Source organism: Vespula vulgaris, chromosome 8 (assembly GCF_905475345.1).
Source record: "Vespula vulgaris chromosome 8, iyVesVulg1.1, whole genome shotgun sequence".
Lineage (NCBI taxonomy): Eukaryota > Metazoa > Arthropoda > Insecta > Hymenoptera > Vespidae > Vespula > Vespula vulgaris.
The window spans coordinates 3,875,640-3,894,773 of NC_066593.1; the positions used below are offsets into that span (position 1 = coordinate 3,875,640).

General features: G+C 29.5%; 4 protein-coding genes across 8 annotated transcripts in view; 1 reads left to right on the top strand and 3 right to left on the bottom strand.

Moving 5' to 3' along the window:
- Positions 1–1,571: 1,571 nt before the first annotated feature.
- LOC127066000 (MICOS complex subunit Mic10-like) lies at positions 1,572–2,424 on the bottom strand. Its single transcript, XM_050999137.1, has 4 exons — positions 2,394–2,424; positions 2,123–2,306; positions 1,959–2,006; positions 1,572–1,832 (listed from the first exon to the last, which is right to left on the bottom strand). Exons 2-4 carry the CDS (start codon positions 2,196–2,198, stop codon positions 1,702–1,704), a joined length of 255 nt encoding a protein of 84 aa, XP_050855094.1. The 5' UTR covers positions 2,199–2,306; positions 2,394–2,424; the 3' UTR covers positions 1,572–1,701.
- Positions 2,425–3,779: 1,355 nt separating this feature from the next.
- LOC127065999 (sugar transporter SWEET1) lies at positions 3,780–6,782 on the bottom strand. Its single transcript, XM_050999136.1, has 6 exons — positions 5,873–6,782; positions 5,631–5,708; positions 5,199–5,322; positions 4,310–4,465; positions 4,112–4,231; positions 3,780–4,025 (listed from the first exon to the last, which is right to left on the bottom strand). The coding sequence occupies exons 1-6, from the start codon at positions 5,947–5,949 to the stop codon at positions 3,912–3,914; spliced, it is 669 nt and encodes a 222-aa protein (XP_050855093.1). The 5' UTR covers positions 5,950–6,782; the 3' UTR covers positions 3,780–3,911.
- A 149-nt stretch (positions 6,783–6,931) lies between these two features.
- Positions 6,932–8,641, bottom strand: LOC127065998 (ribonuclease P protein subunit p30). The gene is made up of 7 exons (XM_050999135.1): positions 8,349–8,641; positions 7,970–8,187; positions 7,817–7,885; positions 7,557–7,757; positions 7,414–7,481; positions 7,227–7,306; positions 6,932–7,116 (listed from the first exon to the last, which is right to left on the bottom strand). Exons 1-7 carry the CDS (start codon positions 8,446–8,448, stop codon positions 7,019–7,021), a joined length of 834 nt encoding a protein of 277 aa, XP_050855092.1. The 5' UTR covers positions 8,449–8,641; the 3' UTR covers positions 6,932–7,018.
- A 166-nt stretch (positions 8,642–8,807) lies between these two features.
- The window catches only part of LOC127065812 (aryl hydrocarbon receptor protein 1), a 124,605-nt gene continuing 114,278 nt past the window's right edge, over positions 8,808–19,134 (top strand). Inside the window, exons 1-2 of one of the 5 annotated variants that reach the window (XM_050998674.1) lie at positions 8,808–8,986; positions 10,149–10,240. The gene's annotated coding sequence lies outside the window, so the exon portion shown is untranslated. Of the gene's footprint in view, positions 8,987–9,111; positions 9,294–10,148; positions 10,241–19,134 lie in introns of those variants that run through there. The other 4 variants (XM_050998671.1, XM_050998673.1, XM_050998672.1 and 1 more) reach the window with 4 other exon arrangements.

The following is a 19,134-nucleotide window of genomic DNA, read 5'->3' on the forward strand; positions in this document are numbered from 1 at the left end:
TAATAATAATAATAATAATAATAATAATAATAATAATGTTATATATCCAAGGCACATTTCCCATATAGCTTGATAATATATATTGAAAACAAAATTCATTCCATTTCTTCTTTTTGGACTTTTTTTAAATAATTTTAGTTGAAATGAATAATAAGTAAATTAAATGCGTCCTTTTACATATCATTGTTACTATCTAAGCTGAGTATCTATTATATTATGATACCACTGGTAGATGTTTTTTAAGTATTTTACCTATTACATTTGGATATTAATAATTTAAACAATGAGTACTGCCTTATTTATAAATCCTAATTATTTCGTAAAATATTTTTTCTTTTATTTTGTTACCTAAAAAAAAAAAAAAAAATGCGAACGAAAATATGCAAATTTCAACTACAGTTGGCCTTTCCAATAACTTTTAATATTCATATCTTTTTTATACAACAATCATGAAATAAAATCGTATGTAATAATAATTTCAATGAAATTTTATACCGAAAGGGAATATTTAAAATAGACTTATTTATGTCTTTAATAGAAATTCAATGAAATATTTACAAATTAAGTAAAATGTATTTATGTCATAGAAGTATGTACAACATCTACATTATAACTAGTTGAACTAACACTTTAGCTTATTTCAAACTATTGGAAATATTGATTAAAATTTATAAATTTTTTATTAATTTTTTTCTGTCTGTCTGATAGTTTCCGAAAAGATATTTTTATTATTTATTTTTGTTGAAAAAGTGAACTATAAACAATATTTTTTATTATACTGCATTAACATTGTGCAAAGAAAAATAATTCTGACTAAAGAAATACTCTATAATTGTGAGGGAAAAAATTAATAATTTAATTATTAATCAATAATATATTTATGCAATTTCTGTTAAAAATCTTGTTTTTTTTTTTTTTTATACTAATTCGTAGCAAATATTGATCGATCCTTGTAAAATTATAAAATTTATTTATAAAAAAAAAAAACGTATTTATATGCACCATAAAAATGATAAAAATAATGACAATTATATAGATCAATTCATATGAAAACTAATACATTTGATCTTATACTAACAAAAATAATTAACATTATATAAAATTAAATTGTGTCTTACTATTTATCATTATTACCCAGTACTTATATGGTCAAAATAATTAACAATAAGATTGATAGAACGTAGATTTTTTTAAATTCATAAATACACTTCCTTACTTGTAATAAAAAAATTATATCATATTTATAACTATAATATTACTCGTTATATAATAGGAAAAGTATGATTCAGTTTTACAATAGAATTACTATGACTCATTGTTATGTTTAGTATGATTTATTACTATAATTCTTTGATCAGTAATGTTACTATTTTTTGATTTTGTGATAATCTTTCATAATGAATGTTTTGTATCGTTAAATAATTACTCATCATTTAAAATTCTATCTCATTAATGAGAATATTAGATATTTAAATGATTTTTTTTCTATGTCCAATGCAATAAAAAAAAAATATTTAATTTTTAACAAATTTGTTAAATTATAATTGGAAAGCAATATTTTAAATCATTAATGATAAAGTACAATTGAATTTTATTCTATACAATGTTAGATTTAAATGAATTACAGATGTAGCTACTTTACAAATGTACTAGGGTACATAAGCAGTGAATTTGACTGTTCACTAAAACATTCTCTATGTACTACTTTTTCTTTCCATCACATTTACTTTCAAAATTATATTGATTTGCAAATGCATTAATTTCCCGTTCACATTCAGAATATGCCATACCTAATCCAAATCCAGCACCAATTATTAGTGGCCACTTTCTTCCTATATACAAATATAAAAAAAGAAATTAAGTAAGATTAGTTATATTGACTGATTGATATATATTAAATCTATTGTTAAATGTTTATGTAATAAATGTTCGAGTACTACCAAATAAAGATATCTTACTTCTGAAAAAAAATAAAGAAACTACTCCACCAATGACTACTCCACAACCTGAAAATGGACATAACATAATCAACACCATGAAAATTCATAAATAATTTAGTTTTTTTTCTCTTTTTCTTTTTTAAATACATGCTAAAGAAAGATAATAGTAAACAATTTATTACTTAATTTCAGAAAGGAGTCTGCAAAGCAGCGATCCCATTTTCGTCCAATATCATCTTCGGACCAGGAAGCAGCCATTTTTCCGTTTTTACAATAATAGGGGTTATGTCATATAGTTTGTTTAATATTTATTAATAAATTGGCTTAATTCTTGTTTACAAAGGCCTTAGTTCGATATCTTATTTTCTGTTAAAAAGAAACCAAAATCCTTTTATCACAAGAATTATTATTTTAAATGTGATTTAGTGAACGTGCAACTGGATAAAATCATACCTCGTTGCAGCGCCACTATATACGGCATTTACTGAAATTAAAACATTTAGAAATGAAGCATTATTATTGGTTGAACTATCGAATTTATTCCAGATGCAAATGTAGAAAATATTAGAGATTAAGGTTGTACATTACTTTTAATTTTATAATGTTTTATATCAACAATGAGTACAGCTGTAATTATTGACCGATCGAAGATGAAGCCTTAGACGAGAGCATGGTCTTTTTGAATTTTTGAAAAAGCTTTATTTTCTTTGAAAAAAATCGTACCAAAAAATGGTTTTACGAATGCTTACGCGTAAAAATAAAACTTCAGATATTTTGATTCATTCCAAACGCTAGAAAACGCGTTTCGCAATGCTTGCACGAAGAACCTACAGTAATTCATTCAAGCACTCAAATAAGAATAATTTATTGATAAAAATAAGAAAAGAAATATGCAGTCATTCATACTAATAGATCTTAATTTTTGAGATATTGTTAAATTTTAGAAAAATATATTATTTTCTTTATGTTTTATACACTAGAAACATTAAAGTTTCAGAAGAAACATTTAGCAAAATGACAAGCATCTGGATTCATAATTCAAGAATCATGGATTCAATACAATATCAAAATATAATAAAAGTTGATAAAATAATGGTAAGCGGTAGAATAAATATTTTTTACAGGCGATAAGTAAAGTAGATTTCTTTATCATCGATCGATGGTAGTCGGTAAAAAATTTATTTCTATCGACACTTAACGAAGGCCACAACGACGATAGAAATTATAAATTAAAATTATTTTGTTTATATTTATCGCGTATTATAGGTTATGTAATGCTTAAAAAAAATATATTATCGTTTAAATTTAATGAAACATTCAAGGAAATAGTTTTTTCATTTTTTTAAAGAATTTTATTTTTAGGCGTAAATTATTCTGGAAAAAATATCATTTTTGAATACTACTTTTTTTTAAAGAGAGTAAAACTTCGTCAAAAATTCGCAAAATTGATGTTCTCATTTAAACCTTTATCTTTAAAATGACCTTGTTCCTAAAAATTGGTCAAGAATTACGTCTAGACTCATTGTTGGCGTAAACCATTATAAAATTTGATGAATAACCTTAAAGCAAAAGTAGTATATTAGTATTGAGTAAGAAAATGAAAATATTACTTAAGTATTCTCAAAATACTTAATCATATGATAAATTTGGTAAAGAGATAACCTTAACATTTTTTACGAAACATACGACAACGAAATACTTATATAACTGACTTAATAATTTATAATTACCGTATAATTAATAAAAATTAGTCAAGTCCTTGTAATTCAGATTAGCATTCACTCTGACTTTGGAATAGCCTTTCTGAGATAGGTTCGATGTTGATTATTATATAAACGATTTCGTATAGGATATTTTATTGTAATTTTCTTTATACTTTTGAGCTGTTACATTTAAATATTTATATTTCTATTTCTGTACATAACGTAACACATGTGTTATGTTATTTTAAAAACTATTGTAATAATGCTATTAATCCTTTTTTTTCTCTACATTTGGCACTGGAGTTTTTGAAGATTTTGAAGGAAAAATAATAAACAATGACAATTGAGCCAATGATAGAACAAAACCAACAGAGTTCTGAAACTTTAACATGATACAGTTTAAATATTTGTATCCTTTAAACATTGAGGAAATTAAATTATCCCTTATAAAGTTCTAGATATACTTACAATCACAAAAACATTATTTATAATAAGTCCATATAACAACCATTGAAATGATACTGCCGTACCCATAACAATAAGTGGAAATGGAAGAATTGATGTATCTTTGGTCTCTATAATCTTTCTCTGTGGATATAAGTATGCAAGAATATGAGCATATTTGATATTGCGAACGATTATATAATGATTTTAGGTTATACTTACAAGATGTATAAGAGGAGATGCTATTAAAAATAGAAGTAGCATAGTTGTAATTATACCATATCTGTATTCAACTTTGTCAGGATGCTCCACTTGAGTATACGCGAGAAATACTGCTACAAAAATCACTGCTTTACTTATTAAAGCAAGCGTATCTTTCTATAAAAATTATCATAGAAGAGAAAAATTCTCATATTATTTTGTCTATCTGAAAGGTGTCATTATATAAACAGATTTTATATAATTCAAACAATATGATGAACGTTGCACAATGATGTACAAAATGATATCTATTAGAAATTTTCCAAATAAGTTTTGTAGAAATATTTTCCATATTTTAAAATGAAAGCAGCGTCCAAACAAATTGAAAATATTATAATAATATTAATATTAATATTAATACATGAGAGAATAAGATAAGTAAATAAATGTTGGACTAGTTAATATAGGATATAATGAAACATATCTAGATATACTATTCATTGATTGAAGAATGATTGCATGATTATGTAATTATTTTAATATGTTAGGTCAATTGCAATACATCTCATATTATGGTCTATAAAGAAATAACAGTCTATGCAAAAATTTTCTATTTATATATATATTGGAATATTTATAACATACTCTTAAATATAATTTTTCTACTTTATGGATCATATTGAAATTATATTTAAATGCAATGCATGAAAGAAAAGGCTTGCAATTAGTAAAAATCAATATTTTGTTAGTCTTCAATAAATTTTTTTTATCATTTTAAACAATCATTTAAACAAATAGAAGATATCTTAAATTATATATTGAAGTAAGGATAATAATACTGTTAATAATACATATTTGAATATAAAAAAGCATGAAAGACTATCTATATTAATAAAACAAAGAATCATACCATATGTGGAGAATAATAGCAATACACAGCCATATATACAGTGTTTGCTATTAATCCAAAAACATTAACTTTAATCATGGTAGGATCGCCAAGCATCCAGGCATAGCGAAGCATTAATATAGACCTACAAAGAATCTTAATTTTTATATATTATTTTAACTAATTTTGTCAAATATTAGAAAACAAAAAAGAAAGATATAATTAAAAGAAAAGATTTGGAAAAAGAGCTAACAAATTTTTAAATAAAAAGCTTATCACAACAAATTCTTATCAATGATATATTAATATTACAAGCAAAATTTTTAACATCAAGAATAAAGCATATATATATATGTTTGAAATATAATTCAACTCGAATATAATTTAATTTTTCTAAGCAAAAAATGAATAAAAGAAATAAATAAAAAATGAAATAAAAGATTATACACTTACATTCCTACACCACCTAAAAAGGGCATAGGATCGAAGCCCTCCGAGGTTCTCTTTTTGTGAATATCCTTGCATATTACACTACAATCAAATATTTAATAATTTAATTCTTCTTATATTTAACATAATAGTTATGATCATTAACATGTAATTGTCACGTGCTTGTCTGAAATGTCGCTTTAATTAATCCTTTTGAGATTGCGTATATTGCGATCTTTTTTTATACTATTATATTATTAACTCACGTTCCTGATAGCATATGTCCTATTGTTGTAATTGCAGCGCATGTACCAATAATATCTTTATAATCTTCTAGAACCATGATTTCTGAAGGTTTTGTTAAGGTCACTATTTTCTTTTTATTTTATAAAATTTCTTTGTGATCACTGTATTACGTCTGATCAAAGTCAATTTACGGTATGTCCATGCAGAACGATCTCTCAATCAGAATAACCTTTCCTTTGAAGTGCGTCTAACTTCAGTGACAAATGCAGATAAAATTTGATCTCAAGCGCAACAGGGGAATACTGTCGCCACCATGCGTCCACGACGTATGAATAAATTTGTGTAGGTTATATCTTTCCCCGAGTAACATAACAACAGGGTTAGTTTACAATAGATACTAGACTGAATAAATAATAGTTTACTAGGTTGAATTCGCATGTTTATATCTTTTTCTAATAATGATACGTATTTCGCAGTAATGTTATGTATCATATACGATACGAATACTGATATACATTTTTTTTACGATCTAAATATATAAAGAATAATGAACGTATTCGACACATAATAACTAATACAAATTCGTGACAAAAAATAAGATTTTGTAAAAAATAATAATTAGTAAATATACTTATATATCATAAATTACTGTAATAAAAATTAAAACATGTGTTTGTTTCCACATTATCTATGAGATAGAATCTCAGTGATATTATTTTTTGTACTTTCCCCTACATGATTAATCTATTTTATATCATTATTATTATTATTATTATTACTACTACTACCACTACTACTACTATAATAATAATAATAATATATAATATTATATCAGTATTATGAAAAAGTTATTTTGTGTTGAACTTAGAAAGCCCTTATCTTCTTATTAATTCTTATCAATTTTTATCATACACATCCTTAATGATAAAATATTAATGATGATACATTGATATCTGTAAGTACTTCTAAATTATTACAAGTAAAGATACATCATTTAAAATCATTTCTAACGAAATAGCATTGATTAATGTTTTGTTAAAAAGTACGGAGTATTAATAATAATTAAAAAAACAAATATGAAAAAAGAAAAATAAATAGGTTTTATTTTCTGAATGAAATATCAGATTTAAAATATATTGCTATAAATTCAATGATATTTATAGCATTCATAACTTTAGTTTTTTTGCATTTGATTCTTTATGATTATCTTCTTCCAACTTTTCTCTTATCCTTATTGCAAAAACTTTACCGTAACGTCGTCTTTCTGAAAATATTTTATACAATTAAATTTTAAAAGAAAATTGAATATTGTAACTATAGTTCACTTAAAAAAAATTATTTTGTAGGTTGTATTTGATATGAAAGTTCTCTTGCCTGCTCTTAAAAGTAGGTGTTTGCACTGGTACAAAATAGCTGCTTTGGCTTTAACTTCATTTAATCCTAATAAAGCACCCCTATTTTGGTTATATAATATTTTTATAAAGATAAGGAACAATATATGCAATAGAAAGAATATTAAATAAAATATTTGACTTGTTAATTAAGTTATCTTAAAGGATACAAGTTTATGACATCATAAGGATTTCTAATTTCTGTAACATTACTTGCCCCACTTGATATTATCACATTCTAAAGAAAAATTAAAAAAATTCTTAATTGATTTTAACATAAAGAAAAAATTATATATACATATATGTAACCTACCCTACTTTTTCCATATACATAAAATAAATGAGAATGATGAATAGCAACTTTCCGCTGTTCTGGATTTAATACATCTGCATATTGTATTTCAAAATGTATATCTCTTTCTACAGCTTGTAAATAAAGTTTTCTATTCATTTTAAATCCAGTACAGGATGCATTTATAGTAATAAGATCCGTATTCAGTTGTGAACATGCAAACTACAAATTATTTGAATTAGTTAGAATATAGAATGACATATATAATTAAATGCGATTACCTGAAGTGCTGTTTTTGTTCTCGGTATCACAGAATACAAATGAAACTTTTTCAAATTACTGCAATGATTCTGGAAATGAACTACTATGAAATGGCTTGTTCTTCATTAACAATATATATATTATTTCATAAAATTTGAAAATATAATATTTACCAACATATGAGTTTTTAAGTGATCAGAATAAATAAATGTTAGCCTATTAAAAATGCGAAGTTTGCCTTCAAATTCTTTTACTAAATCAGCAATATCAAGTGGATTAGGAACCGTAACTGAACTTTCGTTGTTCTCTGATTTTTTCTTTTTCTTCTTTTTGTCGGTATCAAAAATACTATCGTCAATGGTTTGATTAATTGCCACTGTTCTAAATCCCACTAGCGTACATTACATCGTTATGATCATAAATTCATTTATATCAATTATAACAATGTTTATATTATAATAGAGGTTATAAACATCTTCACATTCAAACCGAATATTTTAAACTTTAACCAATAAGATAAATAATGATAAATTGAATAATTTGGAAACTTACTTTGATATAACCTTAATAAAATACTACGCAAATTCGACGTATTATCTTTCGATGCATTTATACACAAATCAAAATATCCATCACTTAATTTCACATCCATATTCGCTGTTCGTTTGTGAGAATTTATTAAAATTAAACAATCGTAAATATTTTAATAAAAGGTGTCTTTAAACATCACATAATAACCTAGATACATTGCTAACTCGATAAATAAAATAATATTTAATAATATTTGATAAATTAAGAGAGATATCACAAACACGTGTTATATGAACGTAAGACGACAACATATATACACATATACACGAGCTACAGATAGTTAAATAAGCTTCTGCCATTCGACCAATGAACATTAATCGATATGTAAGCAAAACTGTTTCTCTGCAATTTGATTGGTTTTAGAAACGATATATGTCTGTGACCAATCAGAAACTTCAATTCTATTCATATTACGTTAGGATTGGAGGATTCAATCTCGACTTCATCTTTTTCCATACAACATTAGTAGATTTCGAGAAACATTTAAAATCGTTAATAAAATCGTTTAAACGTGCGAAATTATTTTCTTATAGGGAATAAATATATTTCAAAGTTATTTATCAAATTTCATGATTCCTGTTTAATTACCAACTAATGAGGTAAGTATCGTTTTACCCATCAATTTATAAATTAATATTCGCACATTTACAATAGTGTACGTGAAGTTGCATATTTCAGATTAAAAATTTTTTAAAAAGATGGCGTAATCAGTGCGGAACGTTAATTCTTCTCGAAAAGATCGCGCATAAAAATATCGAACGAATATAAAAAATAATATATTTCCTTGTTTCGAGATAATTTATTACGATTGTATATTTAACGTCGCGAACTTTCTATATAACTCGTAACTAAGTTAACCTCACTTATGCATAAATTAACGACAATAAAATACGTTAGGATAGGTAGGTAAGTTTTTACGAAAAATTTGAAGTAAAAGTTAATATCTCTGGTAAACTTATATTTCCCTTTTCATTCAAACATACATATATATATATATATATATATATATATATATATATCGATAGACATAGGTGTGATGTTATCTCATCGAAAGTTTTCGATTCAATCATTGTACTTTATTGTACTTGTATACTTTTTCAAGTGTAATTGCATATTCTCGGATAAGTTTATATGTATATCATAAGCAATTCTACCGATAGGTATATGGATAAGGGTTGGCAGGGTGAATGAGTCAGATTTCCAGGGACTCTTTTTCTTTCTCTCTCTTTCTTTCTTTCTTTCTTTCTCGTTCTCGGTGGTTACTATCGTTCTTTCCGTCTATTTGCACGAGCACGTCTCGTATTTGTCGCATAGAAGGAAGGAAGGAGGGCTTCCTATCGGTGGTGTGTGCGCATTGCCAGTCCTCGAACGTGTCATTTGTGCGCACCGCAAAGTGTGTAGCTTGGCACTTGCAGTTACAGGCTTTAGGTTTGAATAAGGGGAGGAGCTTCGTGCATTGCCCAACGTAATTATCCCCGTCCTCCTACGGCTTCCATGCCTGTTTCCTGTGGTCGTCCCCGTAACCGGTATATCTTATATACACAGCTGTCCGCCATCTTGGTCGCGTGCACTCTTTACTTTCTCGCAATTCTTTTTAAAACCTTTCCTACCGAATCCGCATACTCTCGTGGATATATCGTCGGTTACTCTCTCACGGATTCTTACATAGTTGCATTTAATCATCGTTATTTACTGTTATTCGATTATTTAACTGACATTATACTGTTGCTTTTTTTTTCTTTCTTTTCTTTTTTATTACAGTAGTCATCATCGATCGCTATTCGATCCAGAGGTTCAGTTTAGAAGAGAAGAATGTTCAAACTTGAATCTACGAGCTAAGAATAATTGTATAGGTAAGATGCATGCAATGTTTCTTTGGAAAAACTTGATATAAAAAATTATTATTATTATCATAATTATCGTCGTTATTATTGTATTATTATTATTGTTGTTATTGATATACTGATTATAAGATCAGTTAAACAATGCGAGTAAAGTGAAACAGCGCAACAAATATTTTTTTTTTTTGCGATTTAAATATTCAAATGGAGAAAAAAGAATAGTATAGATTTCCTAATGATATTGGATTGCTCTTATATATGTATGCATTATCGTATATATATATGCACGTGAAGAATTGAAAAAAAATTATAGGAATGGCGTAAGAGTCGTTTATACCGTAACTATTTAATCGAGTAACCGTCGGAGAGAAATAGGTATAATTCTTTATCCTAACACGGCGGATATTATCAAAGAAAATTCCCACGTCAAGCTGGACAGTTCGTGTCTACATTTTTTACCGCTTTAATATTGCTGTCAGCATAGTGCCACTCCCACAGTTGTCACTTATCTGTCAACTGTCCACCTTGAAGTGTTGCCATTGAGAATATCAAGTGACCCTATGTCAGGCTAACGCTAACACGTCAGTGATTTAACATTGCCTGCTATACGGCGTTCCTTTGACACTTTATCGATGTATTAACTGCTACTGCTTTTTTTCATTTATATTCATTTCAAAATTTATATTCAATGATTTATACCATCGTTATTCATAATTATATTTATTATTATATAATTATAATATTATCATAATATTATTATAATTATTACAGTGTTATTATAATATTACTACATTATATTATTATTATTCATAATATATATATATATTTTTTTTCATAATTATTACGAAACTGATCCAAGTAAAAGATGCGAAGAAATTTAATTTATCGTCTATGTTCCATTACATCGATTTACTATTGCAATAATCTATAGATAATCGTAAAAATATATACGATTTAGATCATTTTCATAGTCACCAAGGCTACAATACTACGAATCGTAATTGTCGAATTTATTTCATCAGTAAATACTATTCTTAGATCTAAGATAACACACGTGGTCCTTCCTTTCGAACAAATAGGTCGATCAAATTATTTCAAATGTGGGTCTAGTCAGTTTACTGGTTACGTACTAGTTAAAATATAAGAGACAGAAATGTCTTTGAGAGCTGGGGCAGTGTGACACGCATGACACCGGTCATTAAACGTTGCAACGTTTTCCAGCCTATTAAAAAGGAACTCGTTGATAATTAGTGAATTAATGATAATTGTTGTATACGGAGTTCGCAGCAAGACTTGTGTTCCAAGTTTTCCCATGCACCCGGTCCAAGGTTTCTTTGTTAGGCTCATCATGCGCGAAACCATGCGACAAGATGTTCTTTATTACTTTTACATAGCGTCTACAACAATTCTGTCAGCAAAAAGTCACTCTACTACGATTGTGACATCGAGTATAGGTATAGAGCTGTCATTTTATAACAATGACAAAGTCGTTGTGCAGTTTTCGCGTTTCGTTCATCTATACATTAAATCTATGACGTAAGAAAAAATCTTAAGAAGAACTTTTAAGATAGGATTCAAATGTTCCGACGGATGAAAGGAGATAATTCGTGTATTTTCTTTCTTTTTTCTTTATCTTTTTCTTATTTATTTTTTTTCCCCTCATCGATTTTCCGATTGAAAATCTATAATTTTTTTTTCTTCTACGCGCTAACAATTCATAAAATATCTACGATAAACGATCTGTCATCTTTCTCGTATCACTGTGACAATCGACCGAAAAAGAGTAACTCAAGGATCACTCGAAAGATTTAACATCAAAGAGATCTACCGACTCTATGGGTCCAGGCGATACCAACTCGAATTACTTTGATCAATCTGATCCACTACGTAGAAATCTCGATTCCACGAAATTTTCTCACACACGCGGGCGTACACAGAAACCTATACATATATCATACAGTCACAAAGTCCAAAGTACTAGTACGAAGTGTACCTATTTATTCGCCGTACGATCAAGGATATCCATCCATTTTTACGTCGTATCGTGGTAAATGTTGTGGCCTTGATATTATTTTACTCGTATCATTTTGACGTTCCGGGTATGGTTCGCTATACTTGGCCTCAATTCTTCCCAATTTACTGATTATCGCACTTCCACTTTGCTATTCCTCTTCGTCTCACCTCTCTCTCTCTCTCTCTCTCTCGCTCTCTCTCACTCACTCACTCACTCACTCATTCTTTTACCTTTTTATTTGTTATTTAATCGTTTATTTATTACTTTTGAATTCTCTCGAGAGACATACATAAGTAAAGTAAATATGTTATATGCAGAACCATTTTCTGTAGATGTACTCTATAGATCTGTAGATCTCTCAGATCTATACTTGTCTCGGACATTTAAACGGGCACATCTAAAGATCTAACCGAAGCAAAGGTTAATTTCTTAGGGACATATTCAATGTTATCAAAATGTATCAGCGAACTGATCTCCTTCTCCATAAGTTGATAATATAGTTGACAGTTTAGATAGTTGTACGAAAAAAGAAAATTATCCTTTTGGAAATCGTAAAACACTATTTACGCGATCGGATCAGGGATTCTGTATAATTCCTTAACAACCCAATTTCAGGATATATAAAGGAGTCGAGACACATTACAATGCCGCCTTTGCTTCCTTCCAAGGAACTTTGACGTGGCCAACTGTTTTGTGTTTTTGGGGAGGCCTAATAAAACGCAGCGCCGACAATGCCGTCGTAATAGCGAGCGTGCCTACGGCGCTTATTAAGGGCCTCGAATTTTTCGACTGACCGTCGTCGTTTCGGTCTGACAAGGAAATAACTTTCAGCGAAGATTCAGCGGACGGCTTGGCGAATATTGTATTCGGTTATTCGGAAATCGATAAAAAATTGCATGAATGAACGAATAGATGGATATCGCAATGTTTTGAAATGTTGAAATTTCAAAGAATTTATATCGCCTTCGACTATCTTGCAATATTACGATCTTTTACTTGGAGAACGGAGAATACTGTTACATTCTCGTCGGCCATTTTGCGCGAAGCTACGTCGACGGCGTTGTACTATAGCGCGTCGATCCGCAGATCGTACGAATCATTTTTTTACCGTCTTGATTTCTTCATTAATCATTTTATGTCGTGCATTTTTTTTTTTTTGTTATTTTTTCCTTTTTTTTTGCCGTAAGACTCTCCACCAAGTGAAAATGTGAGAAAATTGATTAAGACTTTTGATAAAAAGGATTCACTCCTTTTTTTTGCGGGGGGATTTGCTTGACAAGAACGTTCGACGTAAGATCTCAGAAAAATGATCGTGTAAATATAGAAATTATACATTAGAAATAATACGTGTGGTCAAATGTGAAGAATTTTTGATTCGCTCGATGTTATTCGGATAACGTTACGTTGTTACATTATCGGAGTTGTAAAGTCGATTATAAATGTCTGACATCGTTTTGATCATTCACTAGAATGTATATACGATATATATCTACAAAAACGCAATAATTTTCTTTTCCTAACAGTAAGATAAGATTTTCTAAATCATCGAACTTGAGACAACGTTCGACATAACTTTTAACTTTATCACTTAAATCTAGATCGAACTATGACAGTCTTGGAAAACTTGCGTTAATTAATAATTGACATCATCGAATCATTATTGTAATCGATTAATAATTCATTTCGTTGAATCGTAATGATGTAAAGAATGATTATCGTTGACCTAGACAATTTGGACGGATTTAAAAAATGAAATTCGTTTGAAAAACTATGTTTTTGAAAGAGAAAGGAGAAATAAAAAAGAGAGAGAAGAGTAGAAATCGCGTAACAACTCAGACACTTTTTTTCTTCTCTTGCAAGGAATTCGCCGACAAACTCCTTTGTCTTTTTCAAACTTTCTGCTACGATTACCGAGGAGCTACGGTACTAATGCTTTCCAATCATGGGATTATCCCTACGTCCGTAGGGACAATCAGGAAAAGATACGCGGCCTCCTGTAATACGAAAGTCTGTAGCGAAGGGGAACGAGAGGAATGGTACGGGGTAGACCGGCTGTCAATCATTCGTGGGGTAGACTACCAATTTCTTCGCTTATAATTTCTGATGATTTCTTCGGACCGAGCGAACTGGCGCGGTCAGCCTCGGCCCATCTCTTTCTCTCTCTTTCTCTCTCTCTCTTTTTCTTTTTCTATCTTTCTCTTTTTCTTTCCTCACTACGAAAATCATCATAAGAAGGTAATTGCGCCGATCACGTACCAGCAGCTTGTATTTATCCTTTTTTCATTATAATAACAATGTAACGCGCGCCATAGCTCGAGTCTGGAAGTCGGGGTAATCATTGGTTCGACACACGGCTAAGGCCGATATATTTTTGCTGTTCGATACATATTCCAAGCCAATTAGCTGAAGGTAAGAGGGGTGGATATGGGGAAGACATCCTCCGGCTTCTCTCTTCTTGGATTCACGCATGTAACTTAAACGCTTTACGGTCGAAGGTCGACAAATTTACAATTCAGCTATAGGTATAGGTATTATTTCGCCTTGAAAACTTGAACGATATATCTCATGTTATTTACCAAAAAATTGACGATACCTTTCGTTACGTCGAATCCTTTATTTTCATTTTCCTGCGGGTGATAAACAAAATAATATATCTTTTCTGGTTATCGTTGTAAAATCCTAATTATTTTCAATTCATTGATCTGTCTTTGAAGCTTTCTTTTTTTTTTTTTATCTTTTTTGTCCGTTTAATCGGATTTTTACGATCGAAATCAAGTTTCGATACGGTCACATTTTTCTATGCTCGACTTTAAAACGAACACGCGTGTTTCGTTATATTTAGAGTTTGAAAAGAAAAACAAAAAGGATATAGAAAATATTCGTTTCGGAAAATATATCCTTTGTAAAGTCGACACTGCGATAAGATTCATTGAAAATACTTGTACGATAATCGGCGTAACTTAAAAATAAGGTCGAACGAAATGTTTTACGTTTTACTTTTGATTTCTTTTGATTTCACGAGAATAAATCGCGCGAACTTGGTACCACACGAGTATGATTTGATATTTTTGATCGTCTTGAAATACGAATTACGCGTTATGCATTCGTGAAAATGATTTATCCGACATAAGAAAGAATTTTTTCGTAATCTCTCGAGTTATTATTAATACTTACGTACTACTTACTTACTTACTTACTTACTTACTTACGTGCCTACGGTACGCATTCGTTTCATATTCCAATGTGAATTGTGAACGTTCACGAATGGTAAGGTAAACCGACTTGTATGTACAGTCGAGGGAGTAATATACCTACATAGGACGAGTAATTATTCATAGCACGCAATTACCAGCAATATGCGCGCTCCTGTGTCGCTGGCAACGTTCAAGTTCTGGTATCGTTGCATCAATAGCGGCACTAGTTGCAGTCTTGATTGCGGCTTTACGTTTGAAAACAATCTATTTATCTAATTAAGTCTCACTTTTGTATTGTTACCGACGCCATATTGGTTCTCTCTTCTCTCTTTTTCTTCTTCTTCTTCTTTTTTTCTTCTTTTCTCTTCCTTTTTTTCCCTCTTTTTTTTTCTCCGTTTCGTTTCTTCTTTTTCTTGTATGCCTTAGCCATTATAATCACAAGGAGCCATTATTTTTAATACGGCACGGAATAGCGATACACCGGTATAGATATGGTATTCCTTTTTTCCAACTTTTCAAACTTTGCCGGGCTTTTTCTTTCCTTTCTTTTTCCTTTTTTTTTTCTTCTTCAAACGACAGATTTCCAAGAAATTTTATCACGAGTCGTTGTCACGACGAATTCGCGAGTACGGTATCAACGATCTCCTCTAACTTTTTCACATTTTAGTTGTTTTTCCCTTTCCCCGCTAAGTAACACGAATCATTTTTTTTCTTTCTTTTTTTTTTTTTTCATGGAAAATTTATCGATCACCTATGGATTTACTTATCTCCATAATTACATGCAAAGCGTGCCGCGTGTTTATGGTTCTTTTTTTTTGTTTCAATTATCAATAATCGATGTGGGTATCAATGTGGTTTACATGGATTAGAAAATTCTATTTTTGTGACAATCGTGGTTGTTTATCGAGCTGGAATGTTTAGTGATGCTGAATATTTCGCTTTCTTTTCGTATCAAATATTTTTTTGTCAGTCTAACGTTCTACGTTAAATTTAGATCGTTGAATTCGCGAGAGCAGAAATAATCGTTAAAATTTTACGATATTCAGTTCGAAATATTGTGACGGGAAAAATATTCAAGGCAAGGCATCGAGAGATGAATAATATGAAGAAATTTTGAAGGATTCAGTATTCTTTAGAGAAATGATCGTGAATACGAGATCTTAGTTGACCAATGAACAACGATTTTTAATAAAATATATTAACAAAAGTGTTATTTCATTCGATATAAAATACTGTTCATTTAGACATAAAGTACTGAAAATTTCAAAGTCAAGCTAATATAAAAAATAGATAGCTGATGATACTTCTGAGTATATTATGAATAATATATGATTATCATGAACTATATTAATATACGAAATAAATGTTTATAATATAAATTAATGACGAAGTGATCGAGAAACAAGGAAGAAACCGTTTATTCGAAGATGCGATGAGCCGAGAATTCTGTGACGTAATAAAGTAGGTACGTACTTAAACATCGGCGAGATAACGGAATTGGACGATTGAACGATCTGAGAAGATAAGAGCGAATAAGGTTAATTAATGTCGTCTAAAAATGCGACCTGAATATATCGTAGATGTAACTATTTATCCAGTTTCTTGAATTCTCGAAGGGACAGTTACAAATTCTTCTTCTTCTTCTTCTTCTTACGATTCGTTACAGTTTTCTTACAAGATGCGAGACTATGCAATGCAAGTTAAATTAATTCGTGCTAAAAAGGGAGATCGTGGACGTGCTGCATCCGCTCTTTGTCGGACATGGACACGCATCAAAGGTCCATGTGCCGACGGTACTTAACGAATAGAATTATCGTACTTACTTTACTAATTTATTAAAAAATATTATTTCTTCGCGAAAACGCGATGTTAAGGGAATATTTTTTACAACTTTGAATTAACGAGAAAATTAATGATATCGATAGGAAAAATTTTGATCTATTAATATTACAAGAGTTGACCATACATATACATACATACATATATATGTGTGTGTGTATATATATGTATATTTTTCCTCTCTCTATTTATTAAACGATGGCATTATCAAAGCAATTTTGTGTTATAATCTGTCTTTTTTCACAATATACCGGACACATTTTGAAAACAAACTATAGAAGGTGTAGGACGGAGTTGCATGTCAGTGATACGTTTCGATCGGTTTCATCGTGCTATAAGTTTTTTTCCCTTTCCTTTTTTTTTCTTTTCTTTTTTTCTCTTTTTTTTTCGTACCTCCTGTTTCATCCCTTATCGGTGTTATCTCAGTCGTCAGGCACGATCGTCCAAGTGTAGGTACAATCGAGTCAAAGTCGGGGATCTCGGTGGTTTCTCGGGGTTCTTTTTTTTCTTTTTTCCTCTTTTTTTATTCCTTTTTTTTTTTCACGGACATCGCCGCCACACCAGTTTCTAACCATTGGCACAATCGTGAAGTCTACGTTTCCTACAACAACGAGGAGATATCGTTCGTGTCTCGTGATCCGATAGCACTCACGAAGCTAGAGTCTCTTTCTCTTCGTGGATAAGAATAACGCGACGGCAAAAACGGGCATACGAGTAGATATAGTATATCGTATCTACCTACGGCTGACAAACACTTACTTATACATAGGTATATATCTACTTAAAATGTATATATATAGTTAGACAGGTAGAGGTATATTATGGACGACACAAAATGCTCGTAGATCGTAACGTGTGTCGATCGTCCCCGAGAATCTAGTGGATCGTAACACGTAAATCGAGAATAGGCGGTACGTTGCGTTTGAAAACGTTTGCACCTGCTTATCTCCGCGGTATCTTTATATGGTAAACGTTTTGTTATATATATGTGTGTGTGTGTGTATGTGTGTGTGTATTATATGTGTATATATATATATATATATATATATATATATATATATATATATACACATATAATTATGTTACGAGAAGATCACTCGATTATTATTATGATGTTCATAGTAGTACCTACTTAGGTATTCAACTTTTCACTACAAGAATTGCTTGGTCTAAACGTTTCCTCTTCTTTTTTTTCTTTTTATCTGCAAACAAATTTTACCACTACCGTTATCTATATTGTTACGATAACTATTTTTTAGAGTTACATAGGTATCTTTTCCTTTTTTTTTTCCTTTCGTTTAAATTGTTAAGTACTGTTGGATTTTTATTTTTATTCAGGTCAGTTCCTTTTGTTATCTGTATGTATAGGTATATAATATAAATCTTTGGTTTTATTTTACAATATCTATAAATGTTACAATAATTTTACAATAGGTATTTGCTGTGTTTTCAATCAATTATTATCACATGATAATAGAAATTTGTAAAATGTAACATTGTTGTGTTACATTGGAATATAACACACACATACACTTAATTTAATTTGAGTTGAATTATATTTTTTTTTTTTTTTGGAATGATCGTTTTATTGGATCTATAAGAATTATGAATTATAGATTTACAAGAATCCATTTTTTAATGGATTATAATTAACAAAATATAATCTTTAAACTAGGCCTAATAAAATTCATGCTAATAAGATAATATAAAAATCATATTTTAGATAAAAATTCTAAAATAAATATAATGATATCACGAAGTCTCGAATAATTATGAATCGATAAAGTAAATCGATTTAATTACACAGACGTTATTAAGCGGAAATTAAATCTTCGATAAATAAAATCAATATCTCTAGA

Bases quoted from the DNA above. Each gene is read 5' to 3' on its own strand.
- LOC127065999 (XM_050999136.1), bottom strand. From the start codon at position 5,949: ATGGTTCTAGAAGATTATAAAGATATTATTGGTACATGCGCTGCAATT. The intron at 5,709-5,872 runs GTGAGTTAATAA...ATTTGATTGTAG, and splicing joins GGACATATGCTATCAGGAAC to TGTAATATGCAAGGATATTC. The intron at 4,026-4,111 runs GTAAGTATATCT...ATCATGTTAAAG, and splicing joins TAAATAATGTTTTTGTGATT to TTTCAGAACTCTGTTGGTTT.
- LOC127065998 (XM_050999135.1), bottom strand. From the start codon at position 8,448: ATGGATGTGAAATTAAGTGATGGATATTTTGATTTGTGTATAAATGCA. The intron at 7,758-7,816 runs GTAATCGCATTT...AATAATTTGTAG, and splicing joins GAACAAAAACAGCACTTCAG to TTTGCATGTTCACAACTGAA. The intron at 7,117-7,226 runs GCAAGAGAACTT...AAATATTTTCAG, and splicing joins ACACCTACTTTTAAGAGCAG to AAAGACGACGTTACGGTAAA.
- LOC127066000 (XM_050999137.1), bottom strand. From the start codon at position 2,198: ATGGCTGCTTCCTGGTCCGAAGATGATATTGGACGAAAATGGGATCGC. The intron at 2,007-2,122 runs GTAATAAATTGT...GTCCATTTTCAG, and splicing joins AGACTCCTTTCTGAAATTAA to GTTGTGGAGTAGTCATTGGT. The intron at 1,833-1,958 runs GTAAGATATCTT...ATTTGTATATAG, and splicing joins TTCTTTATTTTTTTTCAGAA to GAAGAAAGTGGCCACTAATA.